This window comes from Macaca fascicularis, chromosome 3 (assembly GCF_037993035.2).
Source record: "Macaca fascicularis isolate 582-1 chromosome 3, T2T-MFA8v1.1".
NCBI lineage: Eukaryota > Metazoa > Chordata > Mammalia > Primates > Cercopithecidae > Macaca > Macaca fascicularis.
This window is the reverse complement of record NC_088377.1, coordinates 194640103-194663112: the sequence shown is the minus strand read 5'-3', so window position 1 is coordinate 194663112 and position 23010 is coordinate 194640103. Positions and strand designations below refer to the sequence as shown.

Sequence of the window (23010 nt, the reverse complement as noted above, 5' to 3'; positions counted from 1 at the left end):
AAGAAAATTAAGTTAAACTTGCCCCCCTCAGGGTGAGGGCCTCTACCTCTCGCTCTGGCTCAAGTTCTTTCTTTCCAGTTGGTATCTCCTGCACTATTTACAGTTATCCAAAGGGTTAGACACACTACCCTGGCAGACATCATGCTGCCCTGGCCCTGACTTTTCAGCCTGTAAATCTGACCTGTGTTGCTTCCCTTACCTCTTCTGACTTTAAACAGTTGTGTGACCCTCTATCACATAAGACTACCGTCTTCTTCTTTTCCGAGAGAACACCAAATGGCGGATGACGCTGGTGCAGCGGGGGGGCCCGGAGGCCCTGGTGGCCCTGGGATGGGGAACCGCGGTGGCTTCCGCGGAGGTTTCGGCAGTGGCATCCGGGGCCGGGGTCGCGGCCGTGGACGGGGCCGGGGCCGAGGCCGCGGAGCTCGCGGAGGCAAGGCCGAGGATAAGGAGTGGATGCCCGTCACCAAGCTGGGCCGCTTGGTCAAGGACATGAAGATCAAGTCCCTGGAGGAGATCTACCTCTTCTCTTTGCCCATTAAGGAATCTGAGATCATTGACTTTTTCTTGGGGGCTTCTCTCAAAGATGAGGTTTTGAAGATTATGCCGGTGCAGAAGCAGACCCGTGCTGGCCAGCGCACCAGGTTTAAGGCGTTTGTTGCTATCGGGGACTACAATGGCCACGTCGGCCTGGGTGTTAAGTGCTCCAAGGAGGTGGCCACTGCCATCCGTGGGGCCATCATCCTGGCCAAACTCTCCATTGTCCCGGTGCGCAGAGGCTACTGGGGGAACAAGATCGGCAAGCCCCACACTGTCCCTTGCAAGGTGACAGGCCGCTGCGGCTCTGTGCTCGTGCGCCTCATCCCTGCACCCAGGGGCACTGGCATCGTCTCAGCGCCTGTGCCCAAGAAGCTGCTCATGATGGCTGGCATTGATGACTGCTACACCTCAGCCCGGGGCTGCACTGCCACCCTGGGCAACTTCGCCAAGGCCACCTTCGATGCCATCTCTAAGACCTACAGCTACCTGACCCCTGACCTCTGGAAGGAGACTGTGTTTACCAAGTCTCCCTATCAGGAATTCACTGACCACCTTGTCAAGACCCACACCAGAGTCTCCGTGCAGCGGACCCAGGCTCCAGCTGTGGCTACAACATAGGGTTTTTATACAAGAAAAATAAAGTGAATTCAGCCTGAAAAAAAAAAAAAAAAAAAAAAAGGACTACCGTCTTGTAGGACAATCATTCAATAGATTTGCATTAATTATCTATTGCTACATAACAAATTACCCAAAAACTTAGATTTAAAGCAGTAAACATGTATTTTCTGGCAGTTTCTGGAGGTTGAAAATCCAGGAACAGTTTACAGGAAGGTTGTGGCATGAACGCCATCATGAGGCTGAGCCTGTAGTTGTTTGAAGGCTGGACCGAAGCAGGAGTGTCCACTTCTAAGAGGCTCACTCACATGCCTGGCAGGATAGCACTAGCTGTGGGCAGGAGGCTTCGGTTTCTCCCTGTGTGGAGCCCTCTACAGGACTTAAGGGTCGTCACAATTTTGTGGCTGGTTTCCCCCACAGTATTGAACTAAGAGGCAACAAGCAGCAGCCATTATGCCTTTTGTGGCCTGACCTTGGAAATTACACACTGTCTTGGTTACACAGTCATCGCCCTTCAACGTGGGAAGGACTACACGAGGCAATGGCTACCAGGGCATGAGCATGGTTGGGGATTATTTTGGAGCCTCATTACTTTTTCCACAATTTTAGGAAAAGAAAATAATAATGAAGCCAAGATTCAGTGGTTTATAAGATGCTCACAACTCTGCATATCATGTTGACTTGTTGCAAGAACTTCATTATCCATGACCCACAGTGAGTCAGTCACACCAGCTTAGCTGTTCCCTTCTGCCGGCAGTGTCATGATAATTTACCCCCACCCAACCCTTCTCTTTGTGTGTGGCTCACAGATTAGAGTCCATTGATTAGAGCCATTCTTAATTAATTGACAGGTGAGGAGAAGAGGCAATGAAAGGTAGGGTTAGTGAAGAGTGTCAATCATTGCTGGGAAAACTCCTTTAGGCCCCATGTTTCTTCTACTACTCAGGGGGATGGCACTGCCCCTTCAGACTTTCTGAGAGATCAGAAGGGTTCTATGTGATTCACATAGAGCAGACTTTGGCATTGCAGACAAATTGAGGTCTACCACAAATTTGACTTAATGAATCACTTTGACTTTATTACTGAGTTTACTCATCTATTGAACAAGAGTAGAACAGGTCAGTGGTTCTTGAATTGGACTGATTATCTCATTCTTCTGTGGTAAAGTCAGATTGTCAAGCCATACCTATGAGCACTATGGGTCAGTCAGTATATGGTATATTTCCCAAAACCCACATCTGATATAAGCTACTTCAGATGATCTGATGGTTTAGGGACTAGCTCAGGCTTTCTTGACTGGAGATGGCAGATCCTCTTACTTTGGGGAAAGAGGTACCATGAGATGTTTTTCCCCTTAAATGAATTTCTGCATCATTTGACACGGACTAAATCAGGGGTCCCCAACCCCTAGGCCACAGACCCATACCAGTTCATGGCCTGTTGGGAACCGAGCCACACAACAGGAGGTGAACTGCTCATGTGAGGGATCTAGGTTGCATGCTCCTTGTGAGACTCTAACTAGTGCCTGATGATCTGAGTTTCATCCCAAAACCATCCCCTCTACCCCCCTGCCCTGTCTGTGGAAAAGTTGTCTTCCACAAGGCTGGCCTCTGGTGCCAAAAAGTTTGGGGACCGCTGGGCTAAATAATCGGAAGATGGTGTTCCAGCTATAAATTTCTAAAATCTTATGCTTCTAGACAGAAAAAAAAAGTTGTGTATGGTGGTGCAAAATCTTACTACAGTAGATTTGGCATAGTATTGATTTATCTATAAGTTTGTAATGATTATCACTTTCTTCTGGGACAGTCATTCTAGAACTCTAGTGTCAAGAAAAATCACCTAGGACACATGTTACAATGCGGATTCTTGGGCTCCACCTACAAATGTTATATAATTCAATAGGTGGAGAACATATTGGATTGAAAGCTATGTGATACTACACTGCACTTCCCAAAGTGACTGCTGAGAAGGACAACACTCCTTCAAAAAACAAATTCACTTAAATTATACATTTAAAGTCATGTTGACTCCTGGTCACACCTGGGAGCACATGACCTGGTTTTCGGATTTCTGAATATGAGCCTAGAATTATCCTCCTAGACTAGGGTTTCCAAAACGTCCCTGATGATAAAAACAGACTGGTGGTGCTTGTTAAACGCAATGTATAGAAACTAGATCTCTTCCCTGATTCAAATTTGGAATATCTAGGTTGTTTTGTGAACAAGTATTCCAGGCAGGTTTGGGAGATTCTGTTCTTAGAAGCTGTAGGTTGAGGAAATCTAGAGATAGTATATCCTCATCTCGTCCTTGTGTGGTTGAGGTGAGGGAGGCCACCCACCTGACCAAGCCTCACAGCTGGCTAATCTCCGCTTGAACTGCATATTGTCTTAAAGAGTTTTTAATACTTGGTCTTAAGAAGTAGTGTAGGCTTGTGTCAAGTTTAGTTGGTCTCACCAGAGAGAGATTAAAGTAATAAGATAATGCGAGTCAGGAAGGAAAAACTAATTAGCAAATTCATTTTATGCCCTGTCAAAATGAAAAAGGGAAAAAGGAAAGACAGTAAAGACTCTTAAAAATTGTTTTTTAACCCCGTGAACCAGAGAACTCCTGGAGTCCAGGAACTGACAGCTGAGTAGGAATTAGAAGACAAATAAGCTATTCTAACTATAAATGAGAAACATGCTTTTTAACTACTGGCTGCTTTCTCTATATTATTGTCAGGGTTACCAATTCCAGGAATAATCACAGGAATACCTAATTTGGAGGAGATCCCTAATGAATGATAAATTATAATTTCTTATGACAATAGAAACAGGCATTCTTTAGATAGTTCCATGGAGATCATATGACAGAACAAGAAGATACTGAAAAGTATTTACGAAGACCACTAAGGAAATTCACTTTCTTGATTCCAGACTGCCCAAGGGGCTTCCTGTTGAGAGGGTGCTAAAACGAGAGCCCCTGCCCACTCTGGGTGGCTAAGAAGCTCCTGGGCTCTACGTTGCTACTGACATTGGGCAGCCAAAACAGAGTCCTAGGAGTGTAGAAAACAGTCCAGGCTCAGTAGGAGAGGGTACAGGCTTGCATTCTAGAAACAGAAGAGTAATGCCTTTAGTGGCCCCTTGGTCTCTGCTGGAGGCCTTAACAAGCTGGGGCCTGCTGCAGGTTTTCCACTCAGAATGGAGCGTTAGACCCGCAGAAGGGAGGACTCTACACCTCCAGCCCTTTCCACCTCCTCCCCATTTCCTCACTTGCTCTTCCCCAGCGAAGAAAGAGTGAATGTGATTGGCTAGGTCTTGACAGTTATTGGTCCATACTTTAAAAATAGGTGCTGTCTCTGTGTTCTTAAGTCAGTGCTGAAGCACAGAGCACTCTGCTTTGGGTACACGCTTTCGTTTCCGTTGTCTGACTTCAGGTGGGTGGGCATCCATCACTTAGTCTCTCTGGAGGGTAAGGAAATGAGTAATGCCCTGCTTTGACAACCCTTCAACTCTGTTTTCCTCCTTTCTTCAAATGTGCTAGAGAGTCTCAATTTTTTTCCATCTACCCTACTGAGAAAATGGACTTCAATTCTTTAACCTGGGTTCTCTGTTACCAATTATTATAAGCTATCCCAGTCTGTTTTGTGCTGCTATAAAGGAATATCTGGGCCTAGGTAGTTTCTAAAGAGAAAAGGTTTATTTGTCAGGATTCTGATGGCTGAAGAGTTTGAGACTGGACATCAGTATCTGGTGAGGGCCTCAGGCTGCTTCCACTCATGGTGTAGCCTGTGTGTAGAGATCATACTGCCAGAGAGCGAGCAAGCTGGGGAGATGCCAGGCTCTTTTAACAACCATCTCTCTCTGGAACTAAAAAGGCAGGAACTCACTTGCCCCCAAGGGAAGGCATTCATCTATTAGTGGGGGATCCACACCCATGACCCCACAGCTCCCATTAGGCCCCACCCCCCACGTTGGGGTCAAATTTCAACATGAAGTTCAGAGGGAGAAAACATCAAAACCATAGCCCAAGCCTATATTTGAAGGATTGCAGGTTCTTCTCAGTGGTTCTGTTACCATGACTAATACAATTTAGGTATATTCTCCAATGCTCAAAACCCCGAAGAGCAGAAAAATAAAGTACTACCTTGAGTCTTTAAGAAGTTGCATCCAAAGGTTGTGGGTGATTGTGAGTTGTGTAGACAAATTCCCTTGGTTTTTGTTTGTTTTTTTGTTTGTTTTATTGAGACAGAGTTTCGCTCTTGCTGCCCAGGCTGTAGTGCAATGACACGATCTCAGTTCACCACAACCTCCGCCTCCCGGGTTCAAACAATTCTCGTGCCTCAGCCTCTGGAGTAGTTGGGATTATAGGCATGGGCCACCATGCCCAGCTAATTTTGTATTTTTAGTAGAGACGGGGTTTCTCCCTGTTGGTCAGGCTGGTCTCAAACCCCTGACCTCAGGTGATCTGCTCACCTGGGCCTCCCAAAGTGCTGGGATTACAGGTATGAGCCACCGTGCCCAGCCTAACTCCCTTGGTTAAGCTTGACATTACTCCCTACGGGTTGTGTGACCTTGAACACATGATTTACCTTACTTGCCTTCAATTTCCTCATCTGTAAGTTAGAGAAAATAATAGTAGGCAACTCAAAACACTTTTGTGAAGACTAAATGAGTTAATACATATGAAGTATGATGTGTAAAATGTCTAGCACAAGGCAAAGAATAAGTGTCAGTCTTTACTACTGTTCTGTTGTTATTATTATATTGTGGAAAGAAGTCATCACATTAAGAATCAATGTTCAGGTTGATGGTGTATGTCTCTGAGGACTTCGAAGGCATAACATAGACAAGCTAAATGTGTTCAGCATTAAGCTCGATGTTAATCAACAACCACAAAAGCTGATCTGTTCTTACATGTTGTCCATAGAAGTACATCATCCAGATTGAAGAGCTCATCATCCTGGACCCCTCTCATTAGGCTGAAGTGTGTCTGTGGCAATGCCCTCTCTATGAGGGCACAAAATTAATGAGCATTAGCAAATGAGAGCACAATGAAAGAACAGTAACCACAATGCTAAACATGGGAAAACAACACAAAGAGGGCTTGGAAATTCTGGAAAATTTTAACCTAGAGAAAACAGCAGAGCAATGGCAGATGGTGCAAAGTCACAGTAGGATGGCCTTGGGAAAAGATCATTCACCTGTGCTGTTGTGCAGACGTCTATTTGTGTCTCTTATCCTGGCATGCTGTGTGACCGAGGGTACCTTTCTGCGCCCAGCTGATCTGCATTTTTCTCATCACATAAGGAGGCTTCACTTCTTCCAGCTTTAAGATTCCAGGATGTTGAAGATAGACTATCTTCGGATCCCACATCCTACCATTTACCTACCTCATTCTCTTCTCCCCTCCAGATCTCTGGCTGCTAAAGTATAAATACAAACAACTGAGTCAAATTGGAAATAGGATAACAGCTGTTTCGATGGCAAAGTAGTGTGGAGAACAAAGCTTGGGACTGAGATTGAAACAAAAAGAAGTGACAACTTACTTGCTCCTTGCATTGAAGCCAGGGTCGCAGAGCAGAGCTGGCCCACCTGCAGGCTGACCATTTGACCTGGGAGATCCCACGCCCCATAGGAGGGGCCAACAAGGTGAAGTGAAGGCACCTGCAATCTCCCTTTCTTAACAGACTGTGTCTCATAAGAGGGAAAACAGTCTTCTTCCATTCCTTGAAACATTATGCTCTCATTTTTCAGAGTACTTTTGCTGGGAACGTTTGATGTCATATGGTATTTCAACTTTTATTCCTGAAGTTAAGCACTGTACCTACCAAAACGCCATCATTGCTTTGTTAACTTCTTGATTATTGCTCGTACACAGTGGCATCAATATTGCTCAGACCCAGTGCATTCATTACACAGATTTTACTCATGGGTGCAGTGAAGTGTGAAGGATAGTTGGAAGGAAATGGTAACCAACCACCTTTTTCTCTGGAACAGGAAGAATAACCAAATACATTATTAACATTTTAAGTAGATAGCTTTTTGTCTTCCACTTTCGCTATAGAAGCACTTCCTACTATTTAAAATTCTTCAGCCCAAGACAATGTATTATGGTGCAGTGAAGAAATAAAAGTCCTGAAACGAGAGCTGAAGAATTATTGGTTGTCTACTTACACTAGGTATTTGAATACAAGCTCTCCATTAAGCCTCCCAATAATCTCATAACGTAAGTAGTATTTGCCACCTTTACAAACAAGAGAACTGCAGATTTCTCATGGCCAGTAAATCAAAGAGCTGCATTTGAACTGGGGTTTCTCTAAAACCCATATCCTATTTCATCACTGTTTCCCTGATTGCATCAATACCTATTTCACCACTCCCAGTACAGACATGAAAGAAAAGTTGCAACTCAGGAAAAAAGTCTCTATGCTGCCCCAGAATATCTCAAAACACATGTGAAAAATCCTGCTTAGAAAGCACATCTGAAATATAACTTAACACTGCCCGCTCCTCATTGGCAGAGCCCAGAAGGTAGCTGATTTGCATTTCCCTCCCCAGCACTTCACACTGTGCCCCAGCACCTTGCCAGTCCTCCAAAAAGAGTTTGAAAGGTAATTTTTCAGACTGCCTCAGTCCCAGCAAATGACAGTGTGAGCCGCTGTTCTGCTCACCATAGTTTCCTGAGACTAGCCGAAACAAATCAACTTGCTGGAGGGAAAATGCAGTCTGGAGATCCTTGTGTTGAAATACAAATGAGTTCTCTTGTTATGCCCAGACCGTTTATTCCCCGAAGAAGACCACCAGAGTCCAGAGTCAAAGCTAAGCAGCAAGGATCTTTATTACAGGTTCGAACCTGGAGCTCTCACTTGCTCGTGAAACGAGACGGGCAGGAGAGCTCCCCTACTGAGCTCCGAACAATGTTATATAGTCTAAGGAAAGTAGGCATAGAATCATTATACAAATTAGAGGTATGATTGGCTGGAGTTTGAACAAAGCGATTTGGCAAACTATGATTGGTTCCCGCCATTTCTGATATTTCAGTACAACCCTTGAGGCGGAAGAGCAGTTTTACACAAAGGCAGTTAATTATATTGCATCAGGTTGCACGACCAGTTTATGGCTATCTTGCTTAAACACACCTTGTGACCTGGCTATCTTACTTAAACATTCCTTGTGACCTGGCCTCAGAAAGAGAAACATGTACTTACAGAACTTACGAAACCTCTGGTACGTGCAAAGATTAGAGAGCAGAACAAGGGTGTAGCGGGTGGGGGGCGGGTACACATCTATCTTTGTGTCCTTTCACTCTCTATCATATCATTGGGCTCAATTTTACGATACATTCAGAAAACCTACACAGCTTCTGTACTATAAATAAAAGTAATCATGACATGACAAAGAGGCCAATTCCTAAGTCTTTATTGTGCGCTCACCATTTCTCCAGGTGGTTTTACCATCAACATGACAGTTACGGGAGAATCGCGTAGCTCAGCCACTGCACTGGAGATGATCTTTCACTTGGGTGTGCGGATGGGATTCGTACCCATTTGGAAACAAGCCAGGGTGAACAGCCTTGCAGTGTGTCCATGCCATGCATGGTGAACTCTTCTCATGAAGTCCTGTGTCTGTCCATGATCCAAGCAAGTGTTTAAGAAGGCTTTGCTAGCTTCCTCACTCCACATTTGTGCATGCCCCCACTTTATAGTATAATAAATGGCAGGAAATTCTGGGCCTGAGAGAGAATTAAAGAGACAGTACCAGCGACTTCCTTTCAAATTCTACAGACTTAGTCTTTCCTGCCATTTGCATTGCTCATGAGGACTTAGCACCATTTCCCAGGAGAGTGATTTTCATCCCTACTCCTCTCTGCCTCCATTACTTCATAATCAGAAACAATCACCCAACCAACAAACTCTTTAACTCCCTATTTCTTGTTTGCTCAGAAACATGAGGATTCCCAAATCCCCAAATATCAAGCTCAGCCTCCAAATTAAAGGAATTATTCTTTTGTCTTTTGTTAAAATGCTTCTCCCTTAGATTCTAAAACCTCTAACTCAACGAAGTCCATAGTTAGTGGAAAAGGAAATAAAGACTAGTTGCATGTGGGTCTTTAGAAAAACTGTCAGGACCCATCCTTACCATTCATTATTTGGTTCCTAGACCAATATATTCTGTCTGTGATAGAAAAATAACTATGGATTATTCACCATTTCACTCTATTCGACTTTATGTGCCTTTTTTTTTTTTTTTTTTTTTTTTGAGACAGATTTTCACTCTTTTTGCCCAGGCTGGAATGCAATGGTGCTATCTCAGTTCGTTGCAACCTCTGCTTCCTGGGTGCAAGTGATTCTCCTGCCTCAGCCTCCCGAGTAGCTGGGATTACAGGCACACGCCACCACAACCTGCTAATTTTGTATTTTTAGTAGAGACGGGGTTTCACCATGTTGGGCAGGCTGGTCGTGATCTCCTGACCTCAGGTGATCTGCTGGCCTTGGCCTCCCAAAGTGCTGGGATTACAAGCATGAGCCCACCGCACCTGACCTTATGTGACATTCTAAATATTTAAGAGTCATTCTATTCTGTAAGGTTAACAGTTTCTGGATGCTAAGCTGTTGGATGAGATCAGGGAATCCCATGCGCATCTGCTCATTGCCTCTCTCCTTTTGTCACGAAGAAAATTTATTGACACAACCCAAAACAGTCTGAAAATTTCTTGACAAAAACCAAAACAGTCTGGGACCTGACATCAGGTCCACGAATGATGGTGAGGGCATAAGAGGACACAGTCTTCCCTCCACCCAGTTCTTTGGATTTACAATGGCACAGCAGCCCACGGCTGATACCAGCGTGCTGTGCAGAGCCGTATCAAAACTTGGCTTCATTTTATCTTTTTCAGTCCACATCCATGAATAATTTCTTACAGATGTGCAGGCACAGGTGCTTGTTGAGGGGGGAGCAACAGTGCATCAGACCAGCCACGCTGTTTACGGGAGAGGTATTCTCGCAAACTGTCTGAACCTTTAGATTCTGCTCCCAAAGGTGCCACATACCATTTCTGTTTGATCAACGAGAGCTGTTGGGCAAACTCAACATCTGGAAGGATCGGATGTCACTGAGTTATTTCTGGTGTTCACAGTCAGCTTAGTGACAAGCTAAGCTATTTCTCCAAATAAGAAAGCTATTTGCCAAAGAAGGGATAGATTCCCTCCATATACCTAGGCTCTTGCTACAGGCTCCACACAGCATTCTGCTATGTCTCTGACACATTAAATGCCATTGGATCTGCTGCTGTAGTGGCTAGAGAAAAAAAATTTTGCACTGCAGCCATGCAACAATCAATCATGCAGCTAATTGCATGACTTGCCCCTGCTCTGGGCTCTACTCAAAGCTAATAGCTTTCCCAGTTGCCTATCAAAGTGCTTTGACAAACACATTATAATTTCACAAATATTGTCCTTTTTTACTTATGATTGGAAAGGAGGCAGACGATATTACAATTCCTCATCCTCAACTTTTTTTTTTTAGACAGAGTCTCACACTGTCGCCCAGGCTGGAGTGCAGTGGCATGACCTCAGCTCACTGCAACCTCCTCCTCCCAGGTTCAAGCAATTCTCCTGCTTCAACCTCCCCAGTTGCTGGGATTACAGGCTCCCACCATGACACCCTGCTAAATTTTGTATTTTTAGTAGAGATGGGGTTTCTCCATGTTGGCCAGGCTGGTCTTCAGTTCCTCAAACTCCTCACCTCCCAAAGTGCTTGGATTACAGGCGTGAGCCACCACACCTAGCCATCATATACATTCTTTATTTGCAGATCTCAAACTCTCAAACGTCTGCCACAGCCTTCTGTCCAGATGCCTGTATGAAAACTGGCAGACAGTAATTTAAACTTCAGAATTTTAGACAAAGCCTGAAAAAAAAAAGTCTTTATTGAACACTTAGGTAATATCCAAGAATCTGGATTTTAAAAATGTAGATGTGATGGTCTTTTAATATGTCCATTGGCTAGACTACAAATCTCAGTTAATCAAGTACCTATCTAGGTGTTGCTGTGAAGATACTCACTGATGAGATTAAATTCCATAATCAGTTGACTTTAAGTAAGGAAGATTATTCTGAATAAACTGGATGGACCTGATCCAACCAATTCATAGGGACAGCTGATAATTTTCTGTAGAAGAAGAAATTTCTCCCATAAACGTATCTCCAGCTCATGCATGAGAGTTCCGGTTGGGCTGTCCTGTGGAGTTGGAGTTGCCTAGGCAGCCCCACAGTCATGAAAGCCAATTCACTGCAATAAAGCTCTTCACATATGTCTCCTACTGGTTTTTCTTCTCTGGTTAAATCCTACAGCTTTTGGTACTGGGGTTGGTGCTAGAGGAAGGTTGTCTTAAGCACGAGTCTTCTAAAAATCTCGTGCTTAGGATAATCTGGTTCCAGATTTTCTGGGATTGGTTCTCTAATTTGATTAGAGTTAAAGGCACTAATGACTACATCCAGTGGGGAAGAGGGCACTGGTAGCTTATAGCTGGATGCTCAAAATATCACACTGGATACTCGTAATCAAATCCTTACAAAAGACAAGGTTCTGGGTAAGCATGTATTTGCTACCTTAGAATATTTTAGTCAAGCTAAGGGGTAGATAGGGGCGACTAGTTGCTCCCAACTGCACTGAAAAAAGTGAAGAAAGAAAAGGATGAACTTGGGGATTTGAACTTCCAGATGATGTAGTGTATAGTAAACCTGATCTGTATCTTGCCTAAAGAAACCTGTATCTCCTAGAGCTACAGGGCCCAGATTTCTGAAAATCGTACTGAAATTCTCATTCTGAGAGTGGCTGAATTACAATATAAATTGAATTCTCAGCCTCACGGAACATCTTCTGTTCAAGTGAGAGCATTGATTGGGAAGAAACTGGATCCTGAATATTGGAATGGTGCCAATGGGCAGATCCTGATGAAGCGGAAGCATGGAGCCCCTAAATTCTGCTGAGCTTTCTTTGCCAGTAGAAGCAGCCCTTCCACCCCTGTTGGGGAAAGTCAAACCTTCTGTGCTGAGGAAACTGCAATGGCCTCCTCTGAGGTAGTTGCTTTGCAAAGCTCTGCTAATTCTCCTCAGAGCCCATCCCACCACCCTCTTTGCTTCTATATCCATAACTAGACTGAAGTCCCAGCCTCAAAAGGTGAGGGGCAAAGTGACCCATGAGACAGGGTGCTGTGCTCCAAAAGAACTAAGTGACTTTTCCAATTTATACAAACAGAAATCTCAAGAATGTGTATGGGGATGGATATTAAGAGCATGGGATAGTGACGCAAGAAACACAGAGTTGAATCAAGTGAAATCTCTTCATATGTGCCCTAGCAAGCAGCAATTCTGGACTTACCATTGTAGCTGAAGGAGTGAGAAGGAGCTCTGGCCATTTGTTTGGCTGGTGGGTTGGTTGGTTGGCTGAAATGTGGACCCAAAGGTAGCTCAACTAGATGGAGCTGAAATGCCAGAACTGCTTTGGCATGCTGTACAGGAAGGGGCCCAAACGGCTCAGGGAGATTGCAATGTCAGAATAGACTTCACCCAAAACTCTGTGTTCTCTTCTAGGGAAAGGGTGAGCTTATATTTGTTCTAAGCAAGATAGCTGTGTCATGCTGGGTAGAAATACGACTTTGTTATTGACTTTTCAGTTAGAGATGACGTATGGTCTGCGGAGTTATGTCTGGTGTTGAGTTCACAGGGGATGCACTGCGATGGGTTAATGATACCTACATAGCTTAGCTACAATCCCCAGCCTTTCACTAAAGCACCCATCTGTGAAGATATTTTGGCCACATGATTGTAGGTCGTATTTATGACTACCTTCTCCCATAATAAGAAATGTAAGATACTAAAAAAAAATACTTTTCAAAACACTTTTTTATTCATCATCACAATAATTCCATAGTTTAGATAAATCGTGAGTGATCATGCTCAAATGACAGGCAAGTAAACGGGAAGGAGAAATTAGTTTTTCAGAACCGCAGAGACCCAGATCTAAAGCAATAAATATATCTGTCTGTATTATTTTGTTCATTCTGCTTGTCAGCAACTTTAACTAAACTTGAGGCAAACACGTGGTTCTTTTTCCCTTTATGACCCTTCCTCAAGCCCCCAAATCTCACCACAGTGGGTAGTTTGTCTTGACATTGACTATCCTTCCAGTAATATTTTTGTATAATTAATAACCTTTACTATTTCTGTCAGCTACAAAATCAGATGACTGTGATTCTTAGCATTTAATCTCATCAATTTTGACATTCTATGAGAATTAGATTTCTGTAAATGCCTGGTGACACAATAGCATTAGATGGAGAAAATTTATGTAACCAAGGAACCAAGCCTGAGATCATCTTGAAACTGACATTGCTGAAGATAAGAGTAAAAACTGCCTGTTGATTAACAAGTAGAATAAAAGAAAGCCCCCCGAAAGCAGGAGAGTAAAACTGAAAATAGGAGATGATTCAGAGAGGTGTTTTCAGCTAATTCTAACTTGGGGAAATAGATTGATGCAGGAAATCAGGAGATAACAATAGGCCATTTAAGGGATAATATACATGTTAATATGGGATCCAGTAAAGAGGAGGAAATTCAAAGTTCAAGCTGCTGCTCTTCCAACAGAAGAGACAGACCAGCCTGACAGCTCGTCAGCTCCATTACGTGTGCCTGAGAAAGTTAGGTGAGCAATTAAATTTTTTCCAGCATGTATACGTGTACTTCCATCCATAATAAATAGCAGGTATCATATTTGTCTTTCCACTAAAATCAAGTCAAAAACTAGATGAATATATGTGAAATAATAACTTTCAGGCACTGAGCATTGACAATATAAAAACATGAACCATAAGAAAAGGAAAAAAAAATGAGATAACCCTGCCAATAACCCCAGATTACAGCCTGAAGCAGTTTCAGGTCCCCGCACAACAGGGGAAACTAAAGAGAGTCCCCACTGTAGTGGTGGTTAGTGTAGTCCATAAATGTGATAAAACCTCAGAGAATGATATGCCCCTGAAAGTAAGTGCATGTAAAAATGGGTGAAATCCAAATTAAATTTTTAGTGTAGTTAATAGTACTGTTGTAATGTCAGTTTTCTGATTTTGATAAATGTGGTATGTTTAGGATGTTACCATAGGGGAAATTGGATAAAGGGTATATGGGAAATCTTGGTATTAAATTTGTAACTTCTATGAGTTTTCAATTAGTTACAAATGAAAAGATTTTTTGAAAACTAAAGGCTAAATACTTTTTTAGAGGATGAAACTGAGATAAAATTAATCACTGCCAGATTTTACTATAAGAAATATCAAAGAATGTTCTTCAAGTAGAAGAAAAATGATACTAGATAGAAATTTTCACAAACGAAAAGGAGAGCATTGGAAACATGGTAAATATGTAGTTAAATATGAAATATATTTTTTAATTTCTTTAAAAGACGATTGCTTAAAAAATGATAACAATGAAAGTTAGTTTGTATTCACTGTTGATGCATAGCAAAATACACTGTTCACTTAGTGGCCAAACATGACAAACATTTGTTGTGTCACAGCTATTGAGGGTCAGGAGTTTGGAAGTGGCTTAACTGAGTGGTTCTAGCTCAGAGTCTTTTATGAGGTTGTAGTCATGGTGTCAGTGAAGGATACCATCATCTGGAGGCTCAACTGGGGCTGGAGAATCGGCTTCCACCTCTCTGGCTGTCGGCAGGAGGCCTCAGTCCCTCACTGGCTGTTGGCAGCAGGCCTATTTCTCTCCACACGGGCTACGTGAGTGTCCTGATGACACTGCAGCTGGCTTCCCCTGAGTGAGGAATCCAAGACAGAAAACAGGACAGAGGCTGGAGTGACCCTAATGACTTAGTCAGAAGTCACACACCAACATTCCTATCATGTTCTAAACTCTAGTAGAAAGTTACTAAGTCCAGGCCACACTGAGGGGAGGTGAATTACACTCCATCTTTTGAGAGGACATATTTCAGACCCACCACATGTAAAAGCAAAACGTCTAACAACAGTGGCACAAAGGATAGGAGATGGAAAGTGGAAGTCTACAATTTTAAGTATCTTATGCTGCAGGTGAAGTGGATGATTCTAATTGAAGGTAGACTGTGATAAATTAAATCATATGTTGGAAATTCTAGAGAAACACTAAATGAAACATACATTGCTAATAAATCAATATGAGGGATAAAATGAATCCATAAAAAAGTACTCAAGTAATCAAATAGAAGGCAGGAAAAGGAGAAAATAGAATAAAGAACAGATGCGACAAATAGGAAAAAAAAACAGCAAAACAGTACATTTAAACTAATCAACAATAACATTAAATATAAGTGGCTGAACATCAAAAGAAAAAATCAAAGATTATTAGCTTGGTTTAAAAAGTAAAACTATGTTCTCGATACAAGAAACATACTTTAAGTTGTGGCTATATTAAAAGTAAGAGGGTGGGAAAATAAATACCATAAAAAGATGAATCAAAAGAAAGCTGGATGCCTCCTGGGCATCTCAGCAGCCTGTGTTCACTACCATGGCGATCATGACATGTTATTATGTATATCTATTTAGCGTCTACCTTCCCTGCTAACTGTGCATGCTAAGAGGAAAGGGGCCCTTTTGCCTCAATTCCTATTCCACCCCTCACACTGAACAGCATATTTGGCAAAACAAGGAATATAACTAAGAAAAATGGAATTTTATGATAAAGGTGTTAATTCATTAAAAAGACGTAATTACAGATGATTATGTACCTAACAACAGATATTTGAAATATCTGAAGCAAATTCTAGTAGAACCAAAAAGAAAGAAAGAAATAAGTCAGAAAAAGTGGAATTAGACACACACACATATACACACACACGCACACACACAATATCAATGGAGACTTTAATGCTCCCCTAAGGAATTGCTAGAACAAGGAGACAAAAAAACACAAACAATAAAAACACACACACACATCAAGGACATAAACATCTTGAATGACACTATACCTTAGCTGACCTCATTGACACTTATAGAACACTCTAACAGTGTTGTAAACATTCTTTCCACATGTAATGGGAGCATTTGTAAAAGGAGACTGTGTTAAGGGGTGTTTAATCAGTATCAATACCTTTATGAGCTGGAATCAGCAAGCTACAGCCCACTGGCCAAATCCAGTCCACCACCCACAGCTGTAATAAACCTTTGCTGGAGCACAGCCATGGGTGTTGTTTGTGCATTATCTATGACTACTTTTGTACTACAATGACAGAGCCAAGTAGTGGCTACAAAGAATATGAATGGACCCACAAAGCCTATACTCTCTCTACCTTCTGGCCCTTTACAGAAAAAGTTTGCTGAAAGCTGGACACAGTGGCCCAGACCTGTAATCCTAGTACTTTGGGAGGCTGAGGAGGGAGGATCACTTCAGACCAAGAGTTGGAGATCAGCCTGGACAACATGGCAAAATCCCGTCTCTACTAAAAACACAAAAATTAGCCAGGCATGGTGGCGCTCACCTGTGGTCTCAACTACTCAGGAGGCTGAGGCATGAGAATCACTTGAGCCTGCCAGGCAGAGGTTGTAGTAAGCTGCAGTTGTGCCACTGCACACCAGCCTGGGCATTAGGGTGAGGCTCTGTTCCACTCTTTTCCAAAAAAAAAAAAAGAAAGAAAGAAAAGAAAAATAGAAAAAGTTTACTGACCACTTCTGTTTAAGAGATGAGAATCATAAAGATCATAAAGTTTGATAATAGCAGAATTAAATTAGACATCAGTAACAGAAAGATTCCTGGAAAATCCCCAAATACTTAAAAATTAGATAACATGTTTCTATATAATGCATGGGCCAAAAAAGAAATCACGTTTTAAACTAGAACATATGTTGAACTAAATTAAAATAAAACACAATGTATAAACATGTATAGAGTGCAAATAAAGCAGTGCTTGAAGTAAATTTATAACATTAAATTATTACATTAGAAAAGAGGAAAAGATTTCTACTTCAGAGCATTGAGTCTACCTTAAAAAATTAGAAGAAGAGAAAAATTAAAAATAAGCAAAAAGGAGAGAATAACAAGAATAAGAATCAAAATCAATGAAATAAAAGAAAAGAAATATGATAGAAAATATCAGTAAAAACCAAAGCTGGTTTTTTAAACCAAGCAATAAGATTGATAAAATTTTGGTAAATTGTTCAGCAAAAAGAGAGAAGAAATAAAGTGTGAATGTCAGAAATGAAAAAGAAGGTGCCACTACATACCCTATAATTATTAAAGGAATCAGGGAATATTACAAACAACTTTAAAAAATTAGAAATTAGTTTCTAAGATAAAGTAGACAAATTTCTCACATGACCAACACTTTATTTAAAGTTTGATCAAGAAGAAATGGATAATATGAATAGCATTATATATATTAAAGACATTAAATTTGTACTTCCAAACCTTCTAGAAAGGGAATCCAAAGCCCAGATGGCTTCACAGATCAATTCTCCCAAACATTAAGGGAAGAACTAATAAATCTACTGAAACTCTTTTAGAAAATAAAAGAGGCAAAAATATTTTCAGATAACATTAGAAATAATGAAAACTACAGACTAATATCCCATCTCACAAATACAAATAGTCTCAAAACATTTTTAGCAAACTGAATCTAGCAATATATTAAAGAGGATAATATGTAATAATCAAGAGGAAATTATTATAGGATGCAAGATACATTTGAAAATCAATTGATGTACTTCACTGTATTCACAAGCTTACAATGAAAAAAGTAAACATAGATGCAGAGAAGGCATTTGATAAAAGTTTAAATCCATGCATAGTAAGGACTCAGAGTAAATTAGTAAGAAGGCCACAGACTCATTCTGATAAAGCACAACTGAGAAAAAGTTATTGCATGTGTTCGACTTAATAGCGTAAGACTGGGGATGTTCTCCTTCAGTTCAGGAACAAAGCAACAGTGCTGTTTCCACCACTCCTATGCCACATGGTACTGAAGGTCCAAGTCAGCATGATATGGCAAGAAAAATAAATAAAATACATATAGAATGGAAAGGCAGAAGTAATCTCTCCCTATTCACAGATGACACAAATGTCTCTAAGGATAATTGAAAGGAACGTAAGAAAAAGTTACTAGAAAAAGCAAGTGCATTTAGCAAGAGCTCAGTATATAGGATACGGAATAAAACATACCAAGGATGCAATAAACTGATAATTATATTTCTATATTCTTACTGTGAATACCATAAAGTAATAAATTTAACCAAATGTGTTCAATTAAAACTACAAACTATCACTGAGAGAAAGTAAAGATATAAATTTATAGGAAAACACAACGTGGTCACGTATTAGAAGACAATATTATTAGGATGTAAATTCTCTCACAATTGACCTATGGATTTACTGCAACTCGAATCAAATTCTCAGTGAACTTTGTTATAGAAATTGATAAGCTGATTCTAAAATTTATGTCAAAATGCAAAAAACCTTGGTTGCCAAATTAACTTTGAAGGGGGAGCACATCAGAGGACTTACACTACTGATTTCAAGGATTACTGTAAAACCACAATGATAAAGGTGCTATGTTATTGGCATAGCATGGATATGTAGATCAATGGAATAGGATAAAAGTTCCAGAAATATGCCCTCATATATATGGCCAGATTTTAAACGATGATGTTAAGGCAATTGAATGGGGTAAAGATAATCTTTGGGGTGCTGGGAAAACTGGTTGTCTGCATTCAAAACCTAACGAGCTCTAGCCCTTACATCATACCATATTGTAGAATCAACTCAAAAATCAATGACAGACCTACATCTGTGAGTTATAACTATGCAACTTTTAGGAGAAAACATAGGTGAAAATATTAGTAACCTTGAGTTTTGTAAAGATTTCTCAGATAGGTCACACAAAACATGAACCACACAAAAAAAATTAATAAACTGGATTTCTTCAAATTTCAAATCAGCGCTTTTCAAAGGGCACTGTTAAAAAAATGTAATAAGCCATAAGCTGGAAAAAAAAGTTTGCAAATTATATATATGAAAAAGGATTTCTACCAGAATATTTTAAAAACTCTTAACATTCAATTATAAGAGGGCAAATAATCACATCTTAATGGTAAAATATTTAAACAGGTACTTCACAAAGGAAGCCATACAGATTACCAAAAAGCACATGAAAACATGCTCAACATTATTACTCATTAGAGAAGTGCAAATTAAAGCCATAAAAACCACTAGAATGGTCAAAATTAAAAAGACTGACACTATCAAGTGTTGGCGAGGATTTGGGGCAACTGATACTCTCAAACATTGTTGGTAAAATTACAAAATTATACAACTGCTTTAGATGTTTTTCTGACAGTTCTGTAAAAAGCAAAACAAACACTTGCTGTATGGTCCAGCAATCATACTTTTAGAAATTTCCCCAGAAAAAAATGAAACTTTGTGTCTCCATATAAAGACTTGTATGTGAATATTCATCTCAGCTTTATTCATTATAGCCAAACTTTGGGAAACTTCAAGTGTTAATTAACTGGTGAATTAATAGAGTGTTATCTATTCACACAATGAAATAATACTCTGCAATAAAGAGGAATAACCCACAGATATGGTTCCATTGTTAGAAAATTATAGAAAAAGTAAACCGTAGGATAGAAAGCAAAAGGTTTCTAGGAAGTAGGTGGCAGGGAGAGAGAACTGACTGCATAATTACATGAAGGAAAGTTTTGGAGTGAGGAAAATATTCTATAAGATTGTGGTGGTAGTTAAACAATCATGCACACCCCAGTGGAGCCCTTCCTCTGGCCAGCGTGGAGGGAGGGGAATGCTGGGCGTTGAAGATTAAAAGAAGCCACAAGGGAGCTGAAGTTTTATAAGACACTGGAGAATATCTTACATGTATCATAATTTTTAAATCCTGCCAGAAAAAGTTGGTGCAATTCAGTATTAACTAACAAATAAAAATTACAAATAGTCATTTAAGAATATGTATCCCTTGCAAAGTTATATTTTGTGGGATCCTGTTTCAGAGACAGATGAAGACACTGGACCACCTCTAAATGCTACTAAACACACAGCGTCTACTCTGAATGCAGATACTGCTCTCATAAAAATTCTGCAAAGGAGGAAGGGGTTGGTGCAGACTGTTCCGATGCTGGTAGGTTCCTTTCAAGGGCAGACTTTTTCAGTCTCCCTGGGAATTGATGCTCCAAAAAATGCTGATATCTATGGAATTAATCTTATCTCCCTCAGATACGGAATAAGAAAAATATTTGTGAATCCCTGTCCTTTGCTTTGAAGCACCCAGTCCTGTACATCGACATGTAGTCACTGATACAAACATCACACCCTCTTGTCTAGCGTGCACACATCACGATGTAGCCCTTTCTGCACCTGAGTACTCTCATGCATGCACAAAGCCAGAGTGGTTTTTCAAAATGCTAATTTGGTAATGAGCCAGGAGCTGGATGACTTGATGAAGAATAATTTGACAGAGATCTTGAGCATAGAAGTAAACAAATTAAAGAGAGAAGTAAGAAACTGAGTGAGCAAGGCTTAGGGAAAGAACTAGGAGAGGTTCAGGGAGCTGAGAAGATCATTGCGTCCTAAAACTGGAGCACCTCTGAAAGCTCCTGGGCCAAATTCCTGTCCCCATCCATTTATTCCTTCATTCATCCATTTGCCACATATGCTGTTCAGTGTGAGGGGAGGAATAGGAATTGAGGCAAAAGGGCCCCTTTCCTCTTAGCATGCACAGTTAGCAGGGAAGGTAGACGCTAAATAGATATACATAATAACATGTCATGATTGCCATGGTAGTGAGCACAGGCTGCTGAGATGCCCATGTAGGAGTCCTGACACAGACAGTGGGCAGGAGGCCTCCCTGAAAAGCCAACATTTATGCTGAGATTTCAGTAATGGGTATTAGCTATTTGGTGTAGGCAAACAAAAGTGTAGAATTCTAAACTGGGTGCGGTGCCTCATGCCTGTAATCCCAACACTTTGGAGGCCAAGGCGGGTGCATCACTTGAGGTCAGGAGTTTGAGGCCAGCCTGGCCAATATGGCAAAACTCCATCTCTACCAAAAAATATTTAAAAAATTAGCCAGGCAGGTGCCTGTAATCCCAGTTACTCGGGAGGCTAAGGCAGGAGAATTGCTTGAACCTGGGAGGCAGAGGTTGCAGTAAGCTGAGATCACACCATTGCACGCCAGCCCGGGTGACAGAGTGAGACTCCGTCTAAAAAAAAAAAAAATGGTGGGAAGTTCCAGACAGAAGATCGCCATGTGCGAAAGCTCAAAGAGATAATGAATCTTGTCTATGAAAAGAAAAGAAGTCAGTGTGGTCAGAACCCATTATATAAGGAGAGTGAGAAGAGGGGAGGTGAGGGGAGGTGTTAGAAGACCTTCTTAACTACCTAAGGAGTTCACATTTTATCCTCAAGAAAATGGGATGCCATCGAAGCATTTTAAGAAAAGGAGGGATGTGATCAGATTTGTAATTTTCAAAGATTTCCTGAGATGCTGTGAATTTTACAGAAAAGGCAACTGAGATGCAAAACCCACGTTCACATCATGAGTGAGTCCTCTAACTAGGACGATGCAATCAACAAATTCTAAGACCAAATTCTGGCAGCCCTGACTCCAAAGGTAAGCCTGTAGATCCACTGCTAGCAAGCGGGACTGGGGATTACTGTACATGGTTTTCAGGAGCATTAGAAATAATTGCTGGGTTATTGCCATATTTGACAACATCGTCTTGCATAGCAGACTTAGGCAACGCCGCTGGACAGTGCCTTCTACCTCAGAATGAGGGTCGAGGCTTCAGAAAGAAATCTCGATCCAAACCTAAGCATCATCTTGAGTGTTCTCCAGGAAGGCCCTGTGTGCCCTAGAAGTGGGTGCTGAAGAGGCCCCTGCCATTGTGGGGTGACATAAGAGAACGGGGAGCCAATTGTGTGGGCACTGTCGAGCTGCCATGTGCCGGAAACCCACCTCCTCTGTCATGACAGCTGTGGCCTCCATACTGTGGTCACCAATGAGGTTTGGCTACCTTCCCGTCAGCTCAGGTAATGACGGGTATGGAAGGACTCATCCAGCCCCACACTGTGTCAGGGACTCAGGGTAAGCAGTGACTGAGACGTGGGCCTGGTCCACTGGGAGCTTACATTCCCATGCACAAATGCAGCAATAAGCAAGAAAAAGTGAACAAGCTAAGTCATCTCAGGTTACATTAAGTGCTATGAAATTTATAAAAGGAGTGTAAAAATTGTGAGTAACCAGGGAAAGCCAGTGTAGACAGTGTGGGCATAGTAGGCGCCTCATAGCTGAGGCCTGAGCCGGGAACAAGCCCTCCGCAGGGGAAGCACAGCCCTGGCAGGGGAGCAGGAGCCTCTGCCTCCATGAGCGGGAACCTCTTCCCTGCTTTTTAAACGGCAGAGTTCCTGCCAGAGCGTTGGTTTTACACAGTCTGCTGCAACCCTACCAGGGTTTCAATTGAGTGCCTCGGTGCCCATAAAACACTCTTTCTACTTTTTCTAAGAGAGTGGAAATAGCCAATCAAATCAAAGTTGATCTTTCCTTTCTCAAAACCCCAATATTCAGCAAATATTTGAGTTTACAATATACTGTGCCCTGAGATTTATAAAGACGTGGCCTTCTTTTTTGGAAGATCTCTAATCTTTGAGGTCATTGGTAGAAGCACCCCCTACACAGGTTAACATCATGTCCCCCAGTCATATGAGGGTACATTACATAGAGCATCATTAGCATAAGTGACTCTGTCTTAAAAAAAAGACCCCGTCTTATACTTCAAAAGGCATCATGCCAGCAGGGAGCAGATGTACACCTAATCAATAGAGTCGGCGTC

General features: G+C 41.5%; 1 protein-coding gene across 1 annotated transcript; it reads left to right on the top strand.

Moving 5' to 3' along the window:
* The first annotated feature begins 250 nt into the window (after positions 1-250).
* Positions 251-1235, top strand: LOC135970281 (small ribosomal subunit protein uS5). Its single transcript, XM_065542827.2, has one exon. It carries the CDS (start codon positions 277-279, stop codon positions 1156-1158), a length of 882 nt encoding a protein of 293 aa, XP_065398899.1. The 5' UTR covers positions 251-276; the 3' UTR covers positions 1159-1235.
* The last annotated feature ends 21775 nt before the right edge of the window (positions 1236-23010 follow it).